This window comes from Sinohyriopsis cumingii, unplaced genomic scaffold, assembly GCF_028554795.1.
Source record: "Sinohyriopsis cumingii isolate HCF-2022 unplaced genomic scaffold, ASM2855479v2 utg002220l, whole genome shotgun sequence".
Lineage (NCBI taxonomy): Eukaryota > Metazoa > Mollusca > Bivalvia > Unionida > Unionidae > Sinohyriopsis > Sinohyriopsis cumingii.
Genome location: NW_028316161.1, coordinates 210,789 through 231,952, shown reverse-complemented (window position 1 = coordinate 231,952; position 21,164 = coordinate 210,789). Strand labels below are relative to the sequence as shown.

Here is a 21,164-nt window from a genome sequence, read left to right as displayed (position 1 = left end):
GCAATTTCAAACATTTTGACACCTGAAATATCCTCTAAGATGGGTTTTCTCAGAAACATTCTACAGCTTTTCCAAATAATCATTACCATCTTTGATTTACTGAAATTTCTTATCAGTTGATGCCAGTCCATTAAAACAGTCAGCTGCAGCATACCTATATGTTAATGTGTATCAACATGTACTGCAACACAAAGTCCCAGTTTTGCCCAGTCCAAGAACATGAACAAGCAGACTTCTATGGAGCTATTGATTTTGCAGCCAAACTTTAGTATTACCATCCTCAAATAACTCGGGATGAGCATGAAATTCAGCCAAATAGGAGGTGAATTCTCTGCTTAGAATTGGACTCTGTCTGCAGTCTTGATGCAATATTTAAACTCCTTGAAAACTGTAGTTTAGTCACTGTTTAGAAGCTTCATTCTGTGTGTAATTCTCATTCAGAAACTTCAGATTTGTTGTATTCTTTATTTACATCACACACCTATAAGCTTGAACTATTTAATCTGACATAGAGAAAATCTGGAATGCATATCTACAAATGATTGTGCTGTTGTCTTGATTTTGAAAGCAGTATTTAATTATTTCTTTCCGCAACTTTGGAAGTTTCAACTGTATGCTGAATCATTCAGCATACACTAAAGGTTTTGCTGTCTGTTTTATTGCAAATTGTTTTAATTCAAAATTGGCACTGGATAGGATTCTTTTTGCTGTTTTAGTGATGTGTATTGCTGTGGGATAGGCAGAACCTCATTCCTGCTAATGAATTATGACTACTTGAGCGAGATTTCTTTATCCCACACCAATGCACATATTATGTTAACTAGTGATATTGATTGCTAATCCACATACAATAAAATACAACCTTTAACACAGTCTATCAAAATTGCTGCAAATAATTGAAATTCATTTGCATGCAGGTCTAAATGTTACTGGCCCAGTTGCTTGGCTGGTAAATGGCTTGTTGTTGATGTGGGCTCAGTCATTAATTATCCATCAATGCCAATGTTCAGTTGGTCAGGATAAGATCAGTCTCACTGAAGGTACCAAACTTGTAAACAATGACTCAATCTTCAATGATTTGCATGCAAATATGTCATTGGACATTGGTAAGAATGTTCCTTTCGACCCTCTAACCCATCAGGCTATTAAGGACAATTGCAACATGGATTACTTTTTTTAATTAAGCAAGTTAACCATGAAGAAGTGTATAAAATGATAAGAAGTTTAAATTAAGAAAAAAAGAACAAGAGGGGATCAAATTCCTGTTAAACTGTTAACAGCTTGGGCATTAATCCCTGTGGAACATATTATAGATCTAATTAATGAAACTATATGATAAAATATTTTTCCTGATCATCTCAAGGAAGCTCAAGTAGTTTTGATTTTTAGAACAATCCTCGTGATGAAAGTAATGATAGATTTGTCAACATTTTTACTCATCATATCCAAACTGTTTTAGAAATCTATTGAGACCCAAGTTAGCATACTTTGTGAAAACATTTTTAGCAAACATTTGCATGCAATCTTAAAGGTCATGGTTGCCAGACCACTCTGTTATGCTTGTTTGAAGTGGAGGAAGGCTCTTGATGAAAACAAACAAGGATAGGCAAAACCTTAGTCTTGCCAGTGTATGACCACTTGAGTGAGATTTCCCTATTCCACGCCAATGCATATTCTATTAACCAGTGATATTGATTGCTAATCCAGATAAATAAAATACAACCTTTAACACAGTCTATCAAAATAGCTGCAAATTTTTTTTAAAATCATTTGTATGCAGCTCTAAATGCTGTTGGCCCAGGTGCTAGTGTGGTAAATGGCTTGTTATTGATGTGGGATCAATCATTAATTATCCATCAATGCCAATGTTCAGTTGGTCAGGATAAGATCAATGACTTGCTGAAGGTACCAAACTTGTAAACAATGACAGATAAATATGTGAAATCTTCAATAATTTGCATGCAAATGTGGTATTAGACATTGGTATCCTTTTGATCCTCTAACCCATCAGGGTATTAAGGCTATTAAGGACAATTATAGCAACATGGATACATATTTTTTAATTAAGCAAGTTAACCATGAAGAAGTGTATAAAATGACAAGAAGTTTTAATTAAGAATAAAGGAACAAGAGGGGATCAAATTCCTGTTAAACTGTTAAAAGCATGGGCACCAATCCCTTTGGGACATATTACAGATCTAATTAACAAAATTACACAGTGAAATATGTTTCCTGATTGTCTGAGGGAAGCTCAAGTAGTTTTGATTTTCAAAAGAACAATCCTCTTGATGAAAGTAATTATAGATTTGTCAACATTTTTGCTCATCATATCCAAACTGTTTGAGAAATCTGTTAAGACCCAAGTTAGTATACTTTTTGAAAACATTTTTAACAAACATTTGCATGGTTTCTTAAAGGTCATGGTTGCCAGACCACTCTGCTTGCTAGAGGAAGTCTCAGGATCAAAACAAATATTTAATTTTAGTCCAGATTGATTTATCCAAAACTTTTGACTGTCTCCATTATAGTATTCTTATTTGCAGGCTAATGACTTATGGTATGTCAGTATGTAGGGCTGTTATTGAGCTGATTATCTAATCATAAGCAGCAATTAAGTTGAAGGGTGTCTTGATTTGTCAGTTTCAAATTCCAGAAGAGGTTCATCAGGGGTCAATCCTTGGACTATTACTTTTTAATGCTTTTTTCAATGGTATCTTCTATTTTTATTAGATATGGTTTTTTGTATAGCTATGCTGATGATAACACTGTCCATTTGCTTACAATATTTTAACACTCTGATTAACATACTTGAAGCAGAATCAAAAATTCTCATTGACTGGTTCATTGCTAACAAAATGCAGTCCAACATTGAAAAGTTTCAAGCATTAGCAGTGGATAAAAAGAAATTCAGTATGAAGCCTGTACTAAACTTAATTGGTACTGTCATAAATTGTGAAGAAATTGTTAAACTGCTTGGAATTGACATAGACTATCAACTGCAATTTGATTCACACAAAACAAAAATTGATTAAAAACGTCTTTGTCAGGGTGATTATCTGTCTTGAAACTTATTGGTCATAGGCTAACTAGACTCAATAAACTAACAATCTCATGCATTTATCCTTTCCAATTTTAAGTTTTGTCCCTTAGCCTGGCATTTCTTTGGTGACATGAATGCACCTAAACTTGAAAAAATACAAGAGCATGCCCTATTATTTGTGTATGATGATTTTACAAGCATCTATTGTAAACTGTTATAGCAAAATTACTAACTGTAAAAGGGCACAGACTTTGGGTTATGGCTCTAGAGACATTCAAAATATTGAATAAGCATGCTCCCAAATGTTTGGTTCATTTAATGTTTTAAACACAATAAATATAATTTTAGATATTCAAATACAAGTATTTTAATGTCCCAAGAATTATAACTTCAAACTTTTTAGCAAAAATATATTTTAGATATGCACGTGCCACTCTAGTTTTTAAAAAACTTTGCTTGTAAAGGATAATTGTCACACACAGAGTTTTGCCTGATTTGTATTTTCTTATTAATATTAATTTTCATCTTAATCTTCATCTTCATCTTCTTCAGTCTATTCCCATCACTCATGCTTCCATCCTTAGTGGGTACTTCAACATTACTGTCAGTTTCAACCTAAAGCAGTTTAGAAATTTTTCCATCACAATACGACAGGAAATTTATCTTCCTATTGGTTAATTCTCCACATTTTCTGTATTTTTTTCTTGTTCTTGCCAGAATAAAATAGATGGCCAGGATAAAATATAACTGTCATTGAATCCTTCAGATATATATATATATATATATATATATATATATATATATATATATATATATTCAATACTGTTAAGCCATAAGACAAAAATAGCTTGGTTGAAGGACTGATGGATAAACTCAGAGTAAATCAGGCACATTTGATTGATTGAACACCTGTGATGATAGAATGAGAAAGAGAATTATCTTTATACTGGTCAAAGTGCCTCAGACATTGACCGGCATCAAACAAATAACTGTTTTCCTCATGGTACAGTTGTACCATCTATTATAAAAATAATGATTTGTTAATACTGACATACATCATCTATTTGCAGGTAGAAGTTCTTGTCAACACAGTAGATAGGAGCTTAGACATGACAAAAGGTGTAATCTCTTCTTCACTCTTGGACAAAGCTGGTAAAGGAATTCAAAGGGAACTTAAGCAATATCAAGGGAACATTGTGTTTGGTAAGGTTTTGAAAACTGGAGTGGGCACTTTGCCAAAACCATGCATGGCCATCTTCCATGGAGTGTTGTATAGTTATGAGGGACATTCAGATTGTCTTAAGGTGAGAAAGCAGTGAACAAAAAGTACAATTTTTTTACTGTCATAATTTTTTTCAGATGCCAAATCAATAATTATATTTGTTGATGTGCAAACATTTTGGGGCAAAGAAAATGATTCCCAACAAAGCAACTATATATAATATAAAACTTAATTAAAATATTTTGAAACCAGGTATTCAGATAAAACTAGAATTAATACCTTTGAATGTCAACTACTCATAGTAGTTTCATAGGCAGAATGTCATGGTGGTTTTCATTTTTGAAATACAGGTCTATATTAACTTTTCTTACATTTCTATAGCTTTATGCAGATTTTTACATGTGTCAGAATTAGGTCATCAAACCAGTAGATGGACAAGTTTTGATCAATAGATTAGCTTCTAAACCAATAGATTTTTGTCAATATTTTAAATGTAAGGGGATTGAAAACAAAACAAGTGCAGTTGTTTTGCAAGTAATCTCAAAATTCCTGGGGGCCCTGAGTGGCCAAGTGGTCTAAAGCACTCACCGTTACAGATGACTGCCATCTCACCTCTACATGGATTCTGGTCTCAGGTTCAGCCAATGTGGGTATCTGAGAAAGCTTGCCAGTAGCTTCTCATGGGTCTGGTTCTTTCTGGGGTTTTCTCAGGTTCTTCCTCCTCCATTCATACTGGCCACCATGTTTAGCTTATCTTCTGCTGACAAATTATATTAAACCCTACAACAATAACAACAGCAGCAACAAAATTCCTTCTTGTCCTTCTGCAAACCTTGGAGTACCAATCTGGGAATCCTAACTTTGCTATCATTGCATGACTTGACCAAGTTGTGTTGCATTGCAGCTAAATATGGTATGCTTTTTTTATGTTACCCTGTCTGTGTTATATTTCCAGCACATGCCATGATTTCATTTTCAGAATTTTTATCACCTTATTCCATGACCTCCTGACTTTGAGATTTTATCCATGTTGAGTTTCAACCAAATTTGACATGCAGCTTCCTATCGATATGACCTGAATAATTAAATTTCTATCCTTCCATGACTTCATTTAAAGGAGTTATGTCCCCTGATTGTCCTTCTTCCTGTCTTTGGTTTCTGTGGCATTACCATAAAAAGGAATGTTTTATTTCAATCAAATCTTGTATTAACCTTATACTCAACCTGTTTAGTGTCCTTTATTCTGTGTCATCATTAAGAAACGTTAAATAACGTTTGCACAACATGTTCCCAAAACATAAACTACACTATTGGCGAGGGTGCAAGTTAAAGAGGGAAATATAAAAAAAACAAGACGTGATGCCATACCTGCTGGATAATGAGAAAACGGGGGTATACTGGGCTATTTAATGGCAGAATACTTTTTTTTATAACCTTGATCAGAATAATTGTCAATTAATCCATTTTTCTAATGAAGTTGTTCATTTTTCTGTATAAATTACCTTTGTTTTCAAGGTTCCCAATCTCTGAAAGATTGTTATCATTATTCCAACTGGTCAACAACCTTCACATGTTCACAAAAACATGGTAGTGTCTGTAATAGTGCATATATGTAGATAATATTTGTTTGATTGATCAGTTGAAATGAGTTTACCTTATTCAGGTAGGATTGTCATGTGTTTTAACTTTTCCTTTATTTTAGTCCTTTATTTGATACAAAAATGTAATTAAGATGATAATACAAAGAAGGTCTGTTTTTCATTCAGTGTTACAATACAACAAATACTTTCGTAAGTCAGACCGCAAAGCATGGTTGGAACTTAGTTACAGGTATATTCTCACAGACATTTCAATACAAGAATGCACATTGCATTAATATGATCATTACACACAAAATGAACTAGAAGATACAACTAAAACATGAATTTCACTTGACAAGCCTATTTAATTGGTATTTACTTATTAAAGTGCTGCCTCCAGGGACATTAGTAACATTTTCTTTGATACTGAATATTGGTATTTAAGGTGTACCAAGAATATCATTTGAAAAGAAAATTTAACAAAGTATATATGACTTCATATTATTCTTAAGTACAGAGTATCAATTCAAAAGTGTTCTTCATGGTATAGCAGTGTTAAGGACCATCTTTGCACTACTAAAAGAGACCGTCGTAAAGCTGAAAGGCTTTGGCTTTCCACCAGACTCACTATTCATAAGCAGATCTATAAAGCCGAATGTCACAAATATAGTCAATGCAGCGAAATCAGCCCACTACACTACTAAGATCACGGAAAGTTCCAGCTGCAAAGAGCTCTTTGAGATTACTAACAAGCTAATGTCAAGGAACAAATGTACATCCAACTATCTTCTCTCCAGTCGACCTTCCGGACATGTTTGCAAATTTCTTCTGTGACAAAGTACAAACCATTAGAGAGAAGCTTGACACCACAATTTCAGTTGACTCGTCATCACCATACAGTAGGGATACAGAATTTGAGTGGCAACCATTACCAGCATTTGAACCTGTCTCTATGGATTTTGTACATACAATCCTGATGAAGAGTGCACCAAAGTCATGTGAACGTGATCCAATTCCAACATCACTGCTGCTTGAGTGCTTAGATTCAGTATTGCCATCACTAATTGATGTTATTAATACCTCTCTCTCATCAGGGGAATTCCCATCATTTTTCAAAACTGCCTTTGTAAAGCCTCTGCTGAAGAAACCAACACTAGACCATAATGATTTAAAGAACTACTGCCTAGTTTCTAATCTCACATTTATATAAAAAATCTTAGAAAAGGTTGTTCTATCCCAGCTTGTATCTCGTCTGAATCCAAACAGTCTTTTTAGCCATGTACAATCTGCATATCGCCCTTGCCACAGTACTGAAACCACTCTTCTAAAAGGAGTTACTGAAATTCTCTCTGCTTTGGATAGCGGAAAGATTACAGTCCTCACCCTTCTTGATTTGTCTGCAGCATTTGACACAATAGACCATGATATATTACTTCACCATCTTCAGCATGTATTTGGCAGTCATGATACAGCCTTACTGTGGTTCAAGTCCTACTTGGTCAACAGGACACAAATTGTGTCTGTAAATGGAATACACTCCAGCCCAGTTGAGCCAAGTTGTGGTGTTCCACAGGGGTCTGTTCTCGGACCTGTTCTCTTCGTTCTGTACACTCAGTCGCTCTCAAGTGTCAAAGATCATCATCCAGTGTCTCATCAATCGTACGCTGACGACACCCAAATATACAAATCTAGCCACCCAACTGAAGTTGACACTACCATCCAAGGTGTAGAGAGGTGCATTTCTGATGTGAAATCATGGATGACATGTAACAAGCTGCAGATGAATGATGATAAAACTGAGGCCATTCTGATCACAACACATAGGGTTTCTTATTCACATCCTTTACCTCAGACAATAAATACCAGCAACACCAACATTAAATTCACACAGTCAGTATGAAACCTAAGTGTTATTCTGGACAGTACTCTCACATTGCACCAACATGTCATGAACATATGCAAGGCTGCATATCTTGAGCTGCGATGCATCAGCTCCATTCACAAATATCATTCAGTTGATGCCACTAAAACACTTGTGTGTTCATTAGTACTTTCAAGACTGGACTATTGTAATTCAATTATGTCAGGTTCATCTCAATATCTACTCCAAAAACTTCAAAAAGTTCAAAACACAGCTGCTCGGATCATACTTAGAATACCACAATCAGAGCACACCTTCCAGCTGCTCTGTACCCTACACTGGCTATCCATTTCATCCAGAATCAAACACAAAATTTGTTCTCTGTGCTACATTTCACTGACGGACTCCAGTCCAACATACCTATCCGACCTCACCCATGTGTACACGCCAGCCAGATACTTACGCTCCTCTTCTGACAATCATATACTTGTTATTTCCACTATGAATACAAAGTCATATGGACAGCGTTCTTTTGCATACCAGGACCCAGTAACGTGGAATGAATTGCCCACTGAATTTAGACACAAAGACACAGGAATCACATTCAAGAGTGCTCTCAAAACTCACCTATTTTGACTGCAAGAACAAATTGAAAGATCTAATAATGTTTCCTACCTTAAATGTTCTCAGCATGTTTTTTTATGTTTTCTAATTTCACGATGTTTTTATTTGTAATCATATCATTATGTTTTTTGTCTTTTAGGTGTTGTCTAATATTGTAAATTGCTTAGAGCTTCTAAAGATTATATGCTATACAAAGTCCTCATTATTATTATTATTATTATTATTATTGAAAGTTGAGAATTTCATAATGTTGATTCAAATTTCCAGGTCCCATCTACTGTTTTCAAAACAAGTAATATATCAAGGTTTCAGTTACCAATTTACTTAACTTTAGGTTCTTTGGCATAAAAATTGTTGGATTTTACATGAATTATACACATCCAGATTTACTTCCAATGCTCCATGAGATCATTTACAGAAGTAGTTGACTGTGATTGCTTGTCCTCCTAACTGCTTTTTTTTGGCAGTAAGTTCATTAGGTCATGTTTTGGGATTATATAACAGAAATTTTGGAGTGTCACTATATTGGGATTATATAAAAACATTTCAGAATATCAGTGTATTGTGTTTGCATAACAAAAATTTCAGATTGTCATTTTTGAATTATCCATATTTAACATATTTAACAGTGGCATGATTATCTTTCAAAGAAATTATTTTATATTTATATTTGAATAAGTTGTAAAATGGTCACTGGGACCAGTTCTAGGAACAGAGGTGTTTGATAGTTTTCAAGATTACTGCAGTAAATATGATCAGGGAGTGTGGTTGAGTGATGTATAATTCTAGTGTGTTCCCTAACTACTTGGTTTAATCTGATAACCAAATTTATTGGACCTGTATTTTGAATAAATTTTGATTAAATTCCTATCATATAAAAATTTCTTTTCTTTAACTGAGTATATTTTCATCAATGCTTTCAAAATTAAATTTTTACTGACTTTTAGCTTTAGGGTTCTGATAAGAAATCAAGTTAGGAATGGGAATTTTACACAGACTTCTACCCTAGTTTGTCAATATCACATGACATGTAGCTTGCATGATCTAAGACATAATTTAAATATAACTGCAAGAATGATGATAATCATACCAGTTTAACTGCATGTTAAATATCGACAACTAATCTCAGAGAATTCACAGAATAACTTCATCAAACCACAATTAGAGTTGCATTTTGAGCACATGTTCTTGTGTTAGGCTTGCACTGTGGTTGTCCCATTATGCTCTTTTTTTCATCACGCACAGCCACATGGTGTCAGTGGGAGTCTTTGATCTCACAAGCAGTTGCCAATTCTATGATGTATTTCCCTGCTTTAAGTGAACCTTCTTTTCCAGGTGTTTAAAAATTTCCTCGCTGGCTGTCTTGAAGATGCAAACAAGAAGTACAGATCAATTGCCTTCCCACCAATTGGGACAGGAAAACTATGCTATCCAAAAGATTTAGTGGCTTCGATAATGTTTCAAAGTGTGGCAAACTTTGAAAAAGCTCATCCCACATGTAAACTGGAAGAAGTGGTATTTGTGATTCATGAGAAAGATCAAGAAACATTAAGGGCAAGTAATCATAACTGCAAAATGATTTTTTTTATTTAAATGAAATCAGCTTTATTATTATGATTTTGATACTTAAATTTGTGGATTTGGGAAGGCTTCTATATAATCATTCTTAGTGACTTTACATTTTATTGTTTGCTGCAACTGTGACATCCACCAAATTTCTTGCTGCGTTTATCTGGTGATAATTCCATTCCTGATGATGAGCTCATCTGCCACTTTTAATTTTTTTGGCTTGTTCCTATGTCAGGATGTTTCATCCAATGAGAAGCCTATTTTCAACTTTACACAATTTTATGTCCATTTGACTGATCATGGGAGAAATATTGTATATCACAAAAATTGTCAATATATTCTTTATCCATTGCTTTCAAAATGAATATAAGTCTGCTGTTAGTTATTCAGTGAATGCAGTTACATGTACATAATTAATTTGTTCGACTAACCTAAAAAAAACAACAGATATCCCCTAAGGACTTTGCACTGTAAATTGCTGAATGGAAATACTCAAATGCTGTGATAATAGGAATTCATCAATTGTAGAATGTGGCATATTATACAAAAGATAATATTTTTTTTAACTGTTAGTCTTTAAAGTGCTTGTCACAAGTTGCACCACTAATAGTGGTCTCATGGAACTTCTTGCAACATACATCTTTCTTTAGGAAGGCAATTTTGACATGTCTAGGTACTTCAGCTTGACTTGAATGGTTGTGGAACTAAAGTTGATTGGCACATTGGGTCCAGGAACAAGCATTCTATCATCGTTTTTACCTTGTAATCATCATGAAAGTTTTACAAATGCTTGTTTAAAATATGGACTACCTATAAAAACACTCCAAATGGCTGACTCTCACTATAATTCATCTTCAGATGTCAGTTTCATGCTGCAATACTGGCTGATGATGGCAATCATTTTTAAAGTTTGAAGTTTATCTGATTATTAGTGCTTGGAAAATGTTACTGGAAATATTAGTGAGTGATTTTAAGCCAGAAATTGATGCTGAATATGAGTCCAGTGTTTATGCTTGATGAGCAAAAACAGACTTACTCCAGAAACACTCATAGAAGATATAATACAAAGTGTCTTTCTGCCTATGTCTGTGCATTTGTTAATTCATTCAGTTTCTGATTTTGTAAACTAGTCTCTGCCTATTCAGTTACAGCAAGTTATCAGTTGTGTTGAGTTAAACTCTTAGAAATAATAGTTTGGATGATTGGAGAGGCCTAAATATTAAATGTGTGCTTCACTTTGAAGTTGACACATTGACTATTTTGTCAGGGGTACATGATCCAGCAGTAATATCAATATTTGCATTTCTCAAATACTGTAACATGTAACTCATCCAAAGAAGTTCTAACCTACAGGGTCAAAGGTTGAGCACTTTGATAGAAAGTTTAGCCTAATAATCAAAGGAAATAAAATTTAAAAAATCTGTGATGGACATGCTGTAATTTCTCTTAGTGTTCGGACACTGTTTGTTTAAAGACAATTTGTTTGTTTTTTTTTGTTGTTGGCCAAACTCATATTCTTATGCTTAGTAATATTTGGTTATCATTTTAAAGAATTTTAATTATGTAAAAAAAAATTTTGGACACAAAAGCAGCTCTTCATTTATACAACAAGAAAGACCAGCATTGCATTCAGAAAGTTGGGGATTAGTTTGTAATTGCAGATATTCTTGCTAAGTTACACAGATGATCCAGAATTGATGAAAATTGGAAAAACCACATGTCACTATTTATCAGCTATCCAATGCTGATACAATGAATATCATCTTTTTAAAATTAAATAACATACATGTTGATAACGTGGCTACAAAAATCTCAAATATAAAGTCGTTAGAAGATTCTTTATTAAAAAATTAAGCATTACAGTGAATGAGCACTGAAGGGTTTTGGAGGGGGAGTGGGCAAAAACAGACTAAACCATCATATTTTTCCTTTACGATGAAAGGTCTTTAATTTTTCAGTTCTTGCAAAATGTTGTTCTGTGGATTGAGAGGAATCTTTTAGTTTTGCCAGAGACATTGAGCAGGGTTTATTTCATGGATAGGGACCTTATATTTATATTGAAACTGTGGAATGTTTGAACTTAGTTCTGTAATTTGCATTGTTCTAATCAGAGACAAGTAGACTTTCTCCCATCCAGATCAAGATTTTTCATTTGTTTTGACACTTCGTTGAAACTGTAGACATTTTGTATGTGTATTCCTTTATGATGATGGGCTTTTTTGTCTTTGCTGCTCAGTGATGGCAGCCCATTGCATGGCGAGTTATGTATACTGGTATGTTCCTGTTGGCATTTTCTGTTGCTGTATTTGTGCCACCATGCTCATTTTGGGTGTGACCCATTTCTAGAAATGTTTGTTTAGCTGGTGTATGGTTGAATGTTTGTAAGGCATACCACACCACTGATACAGATGAAGTATTTTTGCTTTGGCCATGACAGTTGTCTGAATAAAAATGCAACCCTCCCACTATCACAACAAAATTTCAAAAATTTGTAGATGTATGACATAGTTTCTTCTAGATATACTCTTATTCCTTATGATACTGCAAGACAAGAATATTTACAAATTATTCAGCTTGCACAAACTAATTTGCAGACTCATCTTAGATAATGCTGAAAACATCCCAAATGCAATAAATGATATTAAAATGTTATCAGTAAGTGAATGAGTAATTTTTAGAAAGCCTTGGCGTATGCATAAAGTTTCAAACAATATGGCCCCATTATATCTCAATGAAGTATCTCATTTTAGAACACAAGGCAACACTCCCCATTAAGATCAGTTTGAGCTAACTACACTGGTCAACAGTGAAATCATTACTGACTTGAAAAGGCCCTAATCTGTAGTATTTTGGTGTGCTGAACACGAATATAACCGTGAAAAATTTGTATTGGCTCTCGTTTTGAAGATATTCATATACCTCATTTTCTATGTTTCACTGTATAAATTTCTCCAGTAGGACTGCAGCAACATCTGGAATAATGATGTAACATTGCATAATACCATCATGCTCACATCATCCACAGTTGATTGCATCATTTTCTGATGCAATACTAATGCCATGCGGCTGCTGAAGTAAGTTGACGTCAGCAGTGTACTATACATGTGTAGGCCTATTATACTAATGCCAGGCGGCTGCTGAAGCTGACGTAAGCAGTGTACTATATAAAGCCCAATCAGATAGGTTCAGCATTTAAAATATTTTAGACGTTGTGCGAGACAGTTCAAGCTACTGTTACATAAAACTTATTATTTTATCCATTTACGTACAATAAAGAACAGTAATGCCTCGAAAGTGTGTTAATACCGCGGACAATTTTTGCTATATTTGTGGGGAAGTGACATTTGCCAACCAGAAGAAAAGTATCAATTCTCAAGTGAAGAAGGCATATCATCTTTACTTCGGATGCAAGGTTGGTGACCAAGACAAGCCTTGGGCTCCGCATATATGCTGTGCTACATGTACAACACAGCTTTCACAGTGGTTGAATTGCAAAAGGTCATCAATGCCGTTTGCAGTCCCAATGGTGTGGAGAGAGCCAAGCAACCACCTAAATGACTGTTACTTCTGCTTGGTTCCTCCTCTTTCCGGCGGAATAACGAAGCGAAAGAAGTCGAGAATAGTCTACCCAAACATTCCGTCTGCATTGAGACCAGTTCCACATGGTGAGGGACTTCCTATTCCAGAACCTCCAGCAGAATATTCTCTTGATTCATCTGACGAAGACAAAGGTGAGTCGACCTGTTCTTCTCCTGGTCCATCAGCATGCAGTGATCCAGATTTTCACTGTGGTGCATCATCAACCCCACACAGAATAACACAGGAAGAACTAAATGACCTGATTCGTGATTTGGACTTATCAAAGAACAAGGCAGAATTGCTAGGATCAAGACTCCAACACTGGAATCTTCTAGAAGAAGATGTCACAATTACTGCATATCGAAAGCGCCACCAGCAATTGGAGCCTTTCTTCAGAAAGGAAAGTAATCTGATATTCTGTTCCGATATTGAGGGCCTCATGAATGCTTTAAAAATCACTCATGACCCACAAGAATGGAGACTATTTGTGGACTCTTCGAAACTGAGTCTCAAGGCTGTGCTTTTGCACAATGGAAACATTCTTCCATCTATTCCAGTAGCGTATGCTGTCCACATGAAAGAGACATACGATAACTTAAGGCAGCTACTGAATTCCATTGAGTATAACAAGTACAGCTGGCACCTCAGTGGTGATTTGAAGGTAGTTGCCCTTTTAATGGGACTGCAGCAAGGATATACAAAATACATGTGTTTCTTATGCGAGTGGGATAGCCGAGCAAGGGAAATGCACTACATGAGGAAGGAATGGACTCACAGGCAGAATGTAGCCATTGGAGAGAAGAATATCCAACACCCAGCTCTGGTTGAGGCTCAGAAAATCTTGCTACCACCCCTTCACATCAAACTAGGTTTGATGAAGAACTTCGTGAAAGCCATTGACCGGACTTTGCCAGCATTCCGATACCTGCATGAAAAATTCCCTCGACTCAGCGAAGCAAAGATTAAAGAGGGAGTTTTTGTGGGTCCTCAGATTCGAGAGCTTTTCAAAGATGACCGGTTCAACAACTTGCTGGAAGGTGACGCGAAACAAGCATGGAATGCTTTTCGCCTAGTTTCTACAAACTTCCTCGGAAATGTTAGGGCAGAAAACTATAAGGAACTAGTAGAAGACATGTTGATGAAGTATAAGAAACTTGGCTGCAATATGTCTCTAAAGATTCACTTCCTTCATTCCCATTTGGATTTCTTTCCTAGCAACTGTGGTATTGTTAGTGATGAACACGGCGAACGTTTTCATCAAGATATCGCAACAATGGAACAAAGATACCAGGGAAAATGGTCCACTACAATGCTGGCTGACTACTGCTGGACACTCCTCAGAGATGCTCCCGAACAGCTGTACAAGAGACAGGCGAAGAAATCTAAGATGTAGTCAATTACTTGATTTTTTATAGGTAGGCTATTACAGTTGACCTTTTACTATTGGAATGCATTTCGTTATGTAAACATTAATTTCTTGCAGATTACAAAAAAACTAGAGCCAATTTTGCAATTTGACTGTCATATTCGTGTTCAGCACATAAAAATTGATAAGAATTGACTAATTTTATTTCAGTAACATGACTTTTGTAAAAATTTGTTGTCCAGTGCTATCTTTCCATCCCAAAACCAAAAAAAGAACTCTTTAAGAAAAGTTTTCAATATTCAGATACACTAATTTGGAACTAAATCCCAAAGGAAATTAGAGAAAGTACAGATATAAATGCATTAATTATAATCTAATTCAATGGATGAAGAGTGAAACCTGTTCAATTTAACAAATGCTTTACAACTTAAAGCATGAATTCACTAACCTTCCACTCAGTTGTCTCACTGCTTTCATACTCTATATACACAGTGTTCCTAGCTGGAGCATGTTCATAAAAATTTTCTGTTTATTATGTCCATACATAAATGTATTTTATTATCAATGAGTGTGTGTTTTTAACTATGTACATGTACTTTGTAAATATACATATAACAGAAGGCCACAATGCAGATTAGTTCCATGCAATGAATTGTGTCACACTATTTAAATAAAGTTATTATTATTTGAATTTCCAACATTGTAAAATGTAAGGTTAAAAGTGCTTCTCTGAATCTTTTTTTATCATAGTGGCTGATTTGAAACTTTTCAATGTTGTAAGGACCCCTTGTAAATCAAATCAAGCTGAAACAAATTCATCCTGAGGCTGTACCACCTGTTCTTTGTCTTTAATTTTGTTTTTTTATTTCTTTGTATCTGATTTAGAATATTCTTGTGTTTTGTGCATAGATTGCACTGATCCTTAAAAGGGTTATGAAATGCCAAACTGAACTCCTTATCAAAAGTTGTAAATAGGTACTCAGACTGAATTAGTAATTAATTCATCAGAGACCCCACAAATTTGTAATTAAACCCCAGTTTTGACACTTATATTTGTTTTTTGACTTAACCTGACCCTCAGTTCTGACACTAATTGGATTTTTGACTCTCAATTCTTGTGACCATAGGGGATACACTGATCTGTACATTTTTTTACATTAAGTCCAGGGGATAAATACATTTTACTGGGGAACTGACTTCTAACATATGGGAAAGACTGGATGTGTTTTTTAATTTTGGCCTGATAATCTTGTGTTTTGTATTGTTTTAGTTTGTTTGAATGTTCCTTCCTTAGAACCGCTCCGGTGGCCTAGTGGTTAGAGCATCCTTCTTGGATGTGGGGGGTCATGGGTTCGATCCCCAGCTGAGTCATACCAAAGACTTACAAAAAATGGCACTAACAGCTGCCTTGCATGGCGCCCAGCATTAATAGGTTAGAGTTAGGACTGGTTGGCCTGGTGTCAGGATAATGTGACTGTTTGGGACATCATGCTACATGTCTGCGGCATGATGCCCCAGTGCTAGACATCACTATAAACTGCCACACTGCAGACATCGTAGCGATATGACAGAAAAATTGTTAAAGCTATGTTAACAATCCAAATTACATCACATCACATCCTTCCTTAGAAGAAGTCTCGCAACCACCACCTTTTTTGATACAGCTGTGTAAATATTTTGGTTACATATACCTAGGGTATGAAAATAGAATATCTTACAGACTTTGTGTTCCAGATTATGCACCAAAGGGTACAAATATTGCAAGATGCCTTCTACTTGTAGACACTGTCTATTGCTTGGTTTCTTATAATTTTATATACATAAGAAGAAAATTTTCTTTGCTATGTCACCTGATGAATGAATGAAATAATTTTTTTTCTTTCTTCTTGTGGCATTTTTTTAACCTGTAACTAATTTTTGGCTAGAGTTTCTTAGAAATTTTCATACATTTCACTGCCAGCAATCGTCTTCTTGATTTTCTTTACTTCATTTCCACGCTGCCCCTCTTGTGTGTGTGTGTGTGTGTGTGTGAACCTAACATAGACAGTTTAGTGCAATACTTAAGTTATAACAGTATTGTAGGAATTTACTGGAGATAAAGACAGTAAATGCAAAAAGTGATGAATCTATTACAGTAGTATGCATTAAGGGCTAAATATTTGAAACAGATGTGCAAATTTTATTTTGAGTATTAGATTGAGATTGGAAAAATTTTCTTTAAATATTTTTTTCAAAGGTCATCTATTTGCATTATTGCAAAATGAAGCAAATTATCATTTGTATCATTCTACCCATACATTAGGAAATTGTGGAGTCTGTGGCATTTGTGCATAATAATGACTAAGATTTTGGTACACAATAATGACTAAAAAGTTGCATCATTTACAAGAACTTGGAAGGTATGGTCCTTTTGTTTAAATTACTGTAAGTCAAGAAAATTTTTTAGGATAACAAATATCTTATTTAGTGGTAGATCAGCATCTATGAGTAAGACTGTGAGATGGGCCAATTTATACAATTTTTATTACATTAAGATTGAGATATCTCAGCTATGCATTTAAAACTTTTTCAAACTATTTTAATTTACACAAGGAATAGGCACATGGATTGATTCCATATTTGGAGTGAATCAGTTTTATTTGATACTGTCCAAAAGTAATTTTGATAATTTTAAGATCTTATCATTATGCAGTAGTATACATTTGTACCAATCACTTTCTCTGTTATACATTTGTACCAATCACTTTTTCTGTTATACATCGTTACCAATCACTTTCTCTGTTATACATTTGTACCAGTCACTAAATGTTATACATCTATACCAATGACTTTCTCTGTTATACATCTGTACCAATCACTTTCTCTGTTATACGTGTGTGCCAATCACTTTCTCTGTTACACATTTGTACCAGTCATTTTATCTGTTATACATCTACACCAATCACTTTCTCTGTGATATATATTTGTACCAGTCACTTTCTCTGTTATACGCTTGTACCAATAACTTTGTTATACATTTGTACCAGTCACTTTCTGTTACTCATCTGTATCAGTCACTTTCTGTTATACATCTGTAGCAATCACTTTCCCTTATACATCTGTACCAGTCACTTTCTGATATACATCTGTACCAATCACTTTCTCTGTTATATATTTGTACCAGTCACTTTGTTATACATCTGTACCAGTTATGTTCTTTTATACATCTGTTCCAGTCACTTTTTGTTATACATCTCTCACTTTCTGTTATACATCTGTACAAGTCACTTTCTGTTATACATCTGTACCAATCACTTTCTGTTATACATCTGTACCAGTCACTTTTTGTTATAAATCTGTACCAGTCACTTCCTCTGTTATGCATCTTTACCAGTCACTTTCTGTTATACATCTGTACCAATTACTTTCTCTCTCATACATCAGTACAATGACTTTCAGTTATACATCTGTACCAATGACTTTCTGTTATACATCTGTACCTATGACTTTCTCTGTTGTACATTTATACCAATCACTTTCTCTGTTATACATCTGTACCAATCACATTCTCTGCTGTACATCTGTACCAATCACTTTCTCTGCTATACATCTGTACCAATCACTTTCTCTGTTATACATCTATACCAATGACTTTCTCTGTTGTACATCTATACCAATCACTTTCTCTGTTATACATCTGTACCAATCACATTCTCTGTTATACATCTGTACCAATCACTTTCTCTGCTATACATCTGTACCAATCACATTCTCTGCTATACACCTGTACCAATCACTTTCTCTGCTATACATCTGTACCAATCACTTTCTCTGCTATACATCTGTACCAGTCTCTTTGTAATACATCTGTACCAGTCTCTTTATTATACATCTGTATCAGTCACTTTTTCTGTTATAAATTTCAGGTGTTCGAAGAGCTTTATAGGAGATGTGTTGGTAAGTGCTGAAATGTACAACTGCCAGCTTTAATTCAATGCATTGATTTTGGTATACAAAAATACACTTTGATTCTCACTGTTTGTGGTAGGTACATTTTCTTTTTCATTGTGTGGACATTTTATTAACAATGATGGATTGCAAACCAAGAAACTTAATTTTTTCAAAGCTTTTTATAAAGCTGATACAAAATCTTGGATTTTTTTATTATTTTGAAGCAATATTTGCCTATTTTTTCAATGACTTCCAGATTTGTTTTGTTTGTAAATCCCCAGTACATAGATGTTTTCCAGGGAACCATCCCAGAATCTACCTTACTAACAGTAACTTATAATGCAAGTAAAACTTCAATAACTTATGCTTTATTCACTCAGAAAGCTGGTATCATTTGAAATATCAGTTACTAGGCCCTCATATTCATTCTTTTTATATATTAATCACACCATGGGGTCTAGCCTGGTTATTGGAAACAACGGCTCCGGAAATGCAGGTTATGCATAACAATTTCCATAAATGAGTGTTAAGAGATAGTCAGTATTATTTTTCATTGAACAATAAAATATATTGCTGTTTTTTGTTATATCCCTAGGCTCATGGTATGCTTCTTTCCCTTTTTTTCTCACAGTTCCATTGTAAATTGATTGAAAATGTTCACCTAATTTTTTTATTAGAATGGTGAATACTCTGCTGTAGATATCTAATACATTATGTTGAATATTTCAATATTTTTTTAATGGCAATATTGCATGTTAGATGTATAATAGTGATAAATTATCAATTTCTAATGAAGCTACTGTCTGCAAAGAAATCATAAAACAGGTCATGATTTGAAAGATTTAAGTACTTTCATTAAGTACAGTTGGTGTATCACATACAAACCACCATATGCTAAATGTTTGAAAATTAGAAGAAAATGAAAATGCTAATGCAGGAACAGCTAGTAAATTCCTTAGTTGGTTATTGTACCTGTAATATATTAACTGAACTGTAACAGTAGAGGTTAATCAGTCAGAAATATTGCATGCACAGAGTGTGACATGGCAAGTCTAATTACATCATAATGTTTCCAGTTTCTAATATCTAGTGACACATATGGGGTACACTTGCTGATCAACACAAATACATTTTCCACTTGCTTTTGCATAATCTCTATGTATACCTTTAATCCATTTGTCTCTTTCATCGCCCATGTCATGCAGTAACCTGAGCATCAGTGGTACAGATTGTCGGTTTCACTTGGACATTTAGTATTGAACATGTGTCTTGCTAGCATTAAAGTCATTTGATGCAAAGCCATAAGAGGCCTGGACTATTAAATGAAAAAAATAGGGCTTGTTTCTCTTTGTATGCATCTGCTTATGGTTTGCCTAAAGTATTAGTTTTTATTTAATGATTCCCTGAATTTCATTTGATCTTCAGTGCATGATATATTCAATACACTGACCTAGTTTTGATATCAGATATGTGATATTCAGATATCAGATGTCTGATTTTAGGGTATACTAATGAGCCTATTTTTATAATATGTTGGTTCATTCGCATGCTTAAAGAATGATATATTCGAAGGTACTTTAGTGCAGTTCTTAAATTTATTTAATAATAAATAAATAGAAAACAATGCATTGTGGATGAAAAGACATTAAACACTGTAAGCATATTTCTCTATGGCAAAGGTGATGTTAATTTGATGATTAGGGATATTTAATATGGGCATTATTCTAGGAGACACCCTGGATCATTTTGGTTATTTGTAAACCATGTACAAGAGACAATTTCATAAATGCTGAAGCATTAATTTGGTTTTGCTTTAATTTGGTTCATTGAGACAAGTAGATTTACTGGTCATAGACCAGAAGTCTATGCCAGTAGCCTATTTTTGTTGTCATTTTGTCATCTGTATATTAGAACAAGATTTTTATTGTTATTCCTCATAAACTATTTGCAGGATTGCCATGGTCTTTTGCACACACACATTCATTCCAGTTCTAGTTAGTTCTAAATGATAATGGTGCCCCTCAGGCAGCCAGTATCATAATATTATTCTCACACCATCCCTTTTGTTTGTACCACTCTACCTATTTTAAACAAAAGGCATTAAGTATATTAAAAATGTACAAAGCTTTGTCATTTCATTGATTTATAATTTTAACCTGATTGTCACCAGGGTGTCCCATACATTGTCAGCTTGTTGACATTTGGAATCAAACAGGAGTTTCTTTTGCAACTTAGACACCATATTTGCTTGGGCCAGTCTGTGTTTTCAAGCAACAGATGTAGTTTACTGTCTTTGAAAATAATTCCGTAAATATTGGATTTACTTCTCTTTGAACAGAATTATGCAAGAGTTTCTCCTATTTATTTGTTCAATTTATGTTAAAAATATTAAA

The 21,164-nt window shown here is 34.5% G+C and overlaps 1 protein-coding gene across 1 annotated transcript in view; it reads left to right on the top strand.

Annotated features, from left to right (window-relative positions):
• Positions 1-21,164, top strand: part of LOC149770912 (uncharacterized) — a 134,054-nt gene that overhangs the window by 38,283 nt on the left and 74,607 nt on the right. Inside the window, exons 6-8 of the mRNA XM_089948990.1 lie at positions 4,111-4,344; positions 9,663-9,881; positions 18,747-18,777. Coding sequence (XP_089805116.1) covers positions 4,111-4,344; positions 9,663-9,881; positions 18,747-18,777 — 484 coding nt within the window. The remainder of the gene's footprint in view (positions 1-4,110; positions 4,345-9,662; positions 9,882-18,746; positions 18,778-21,164) is intronic.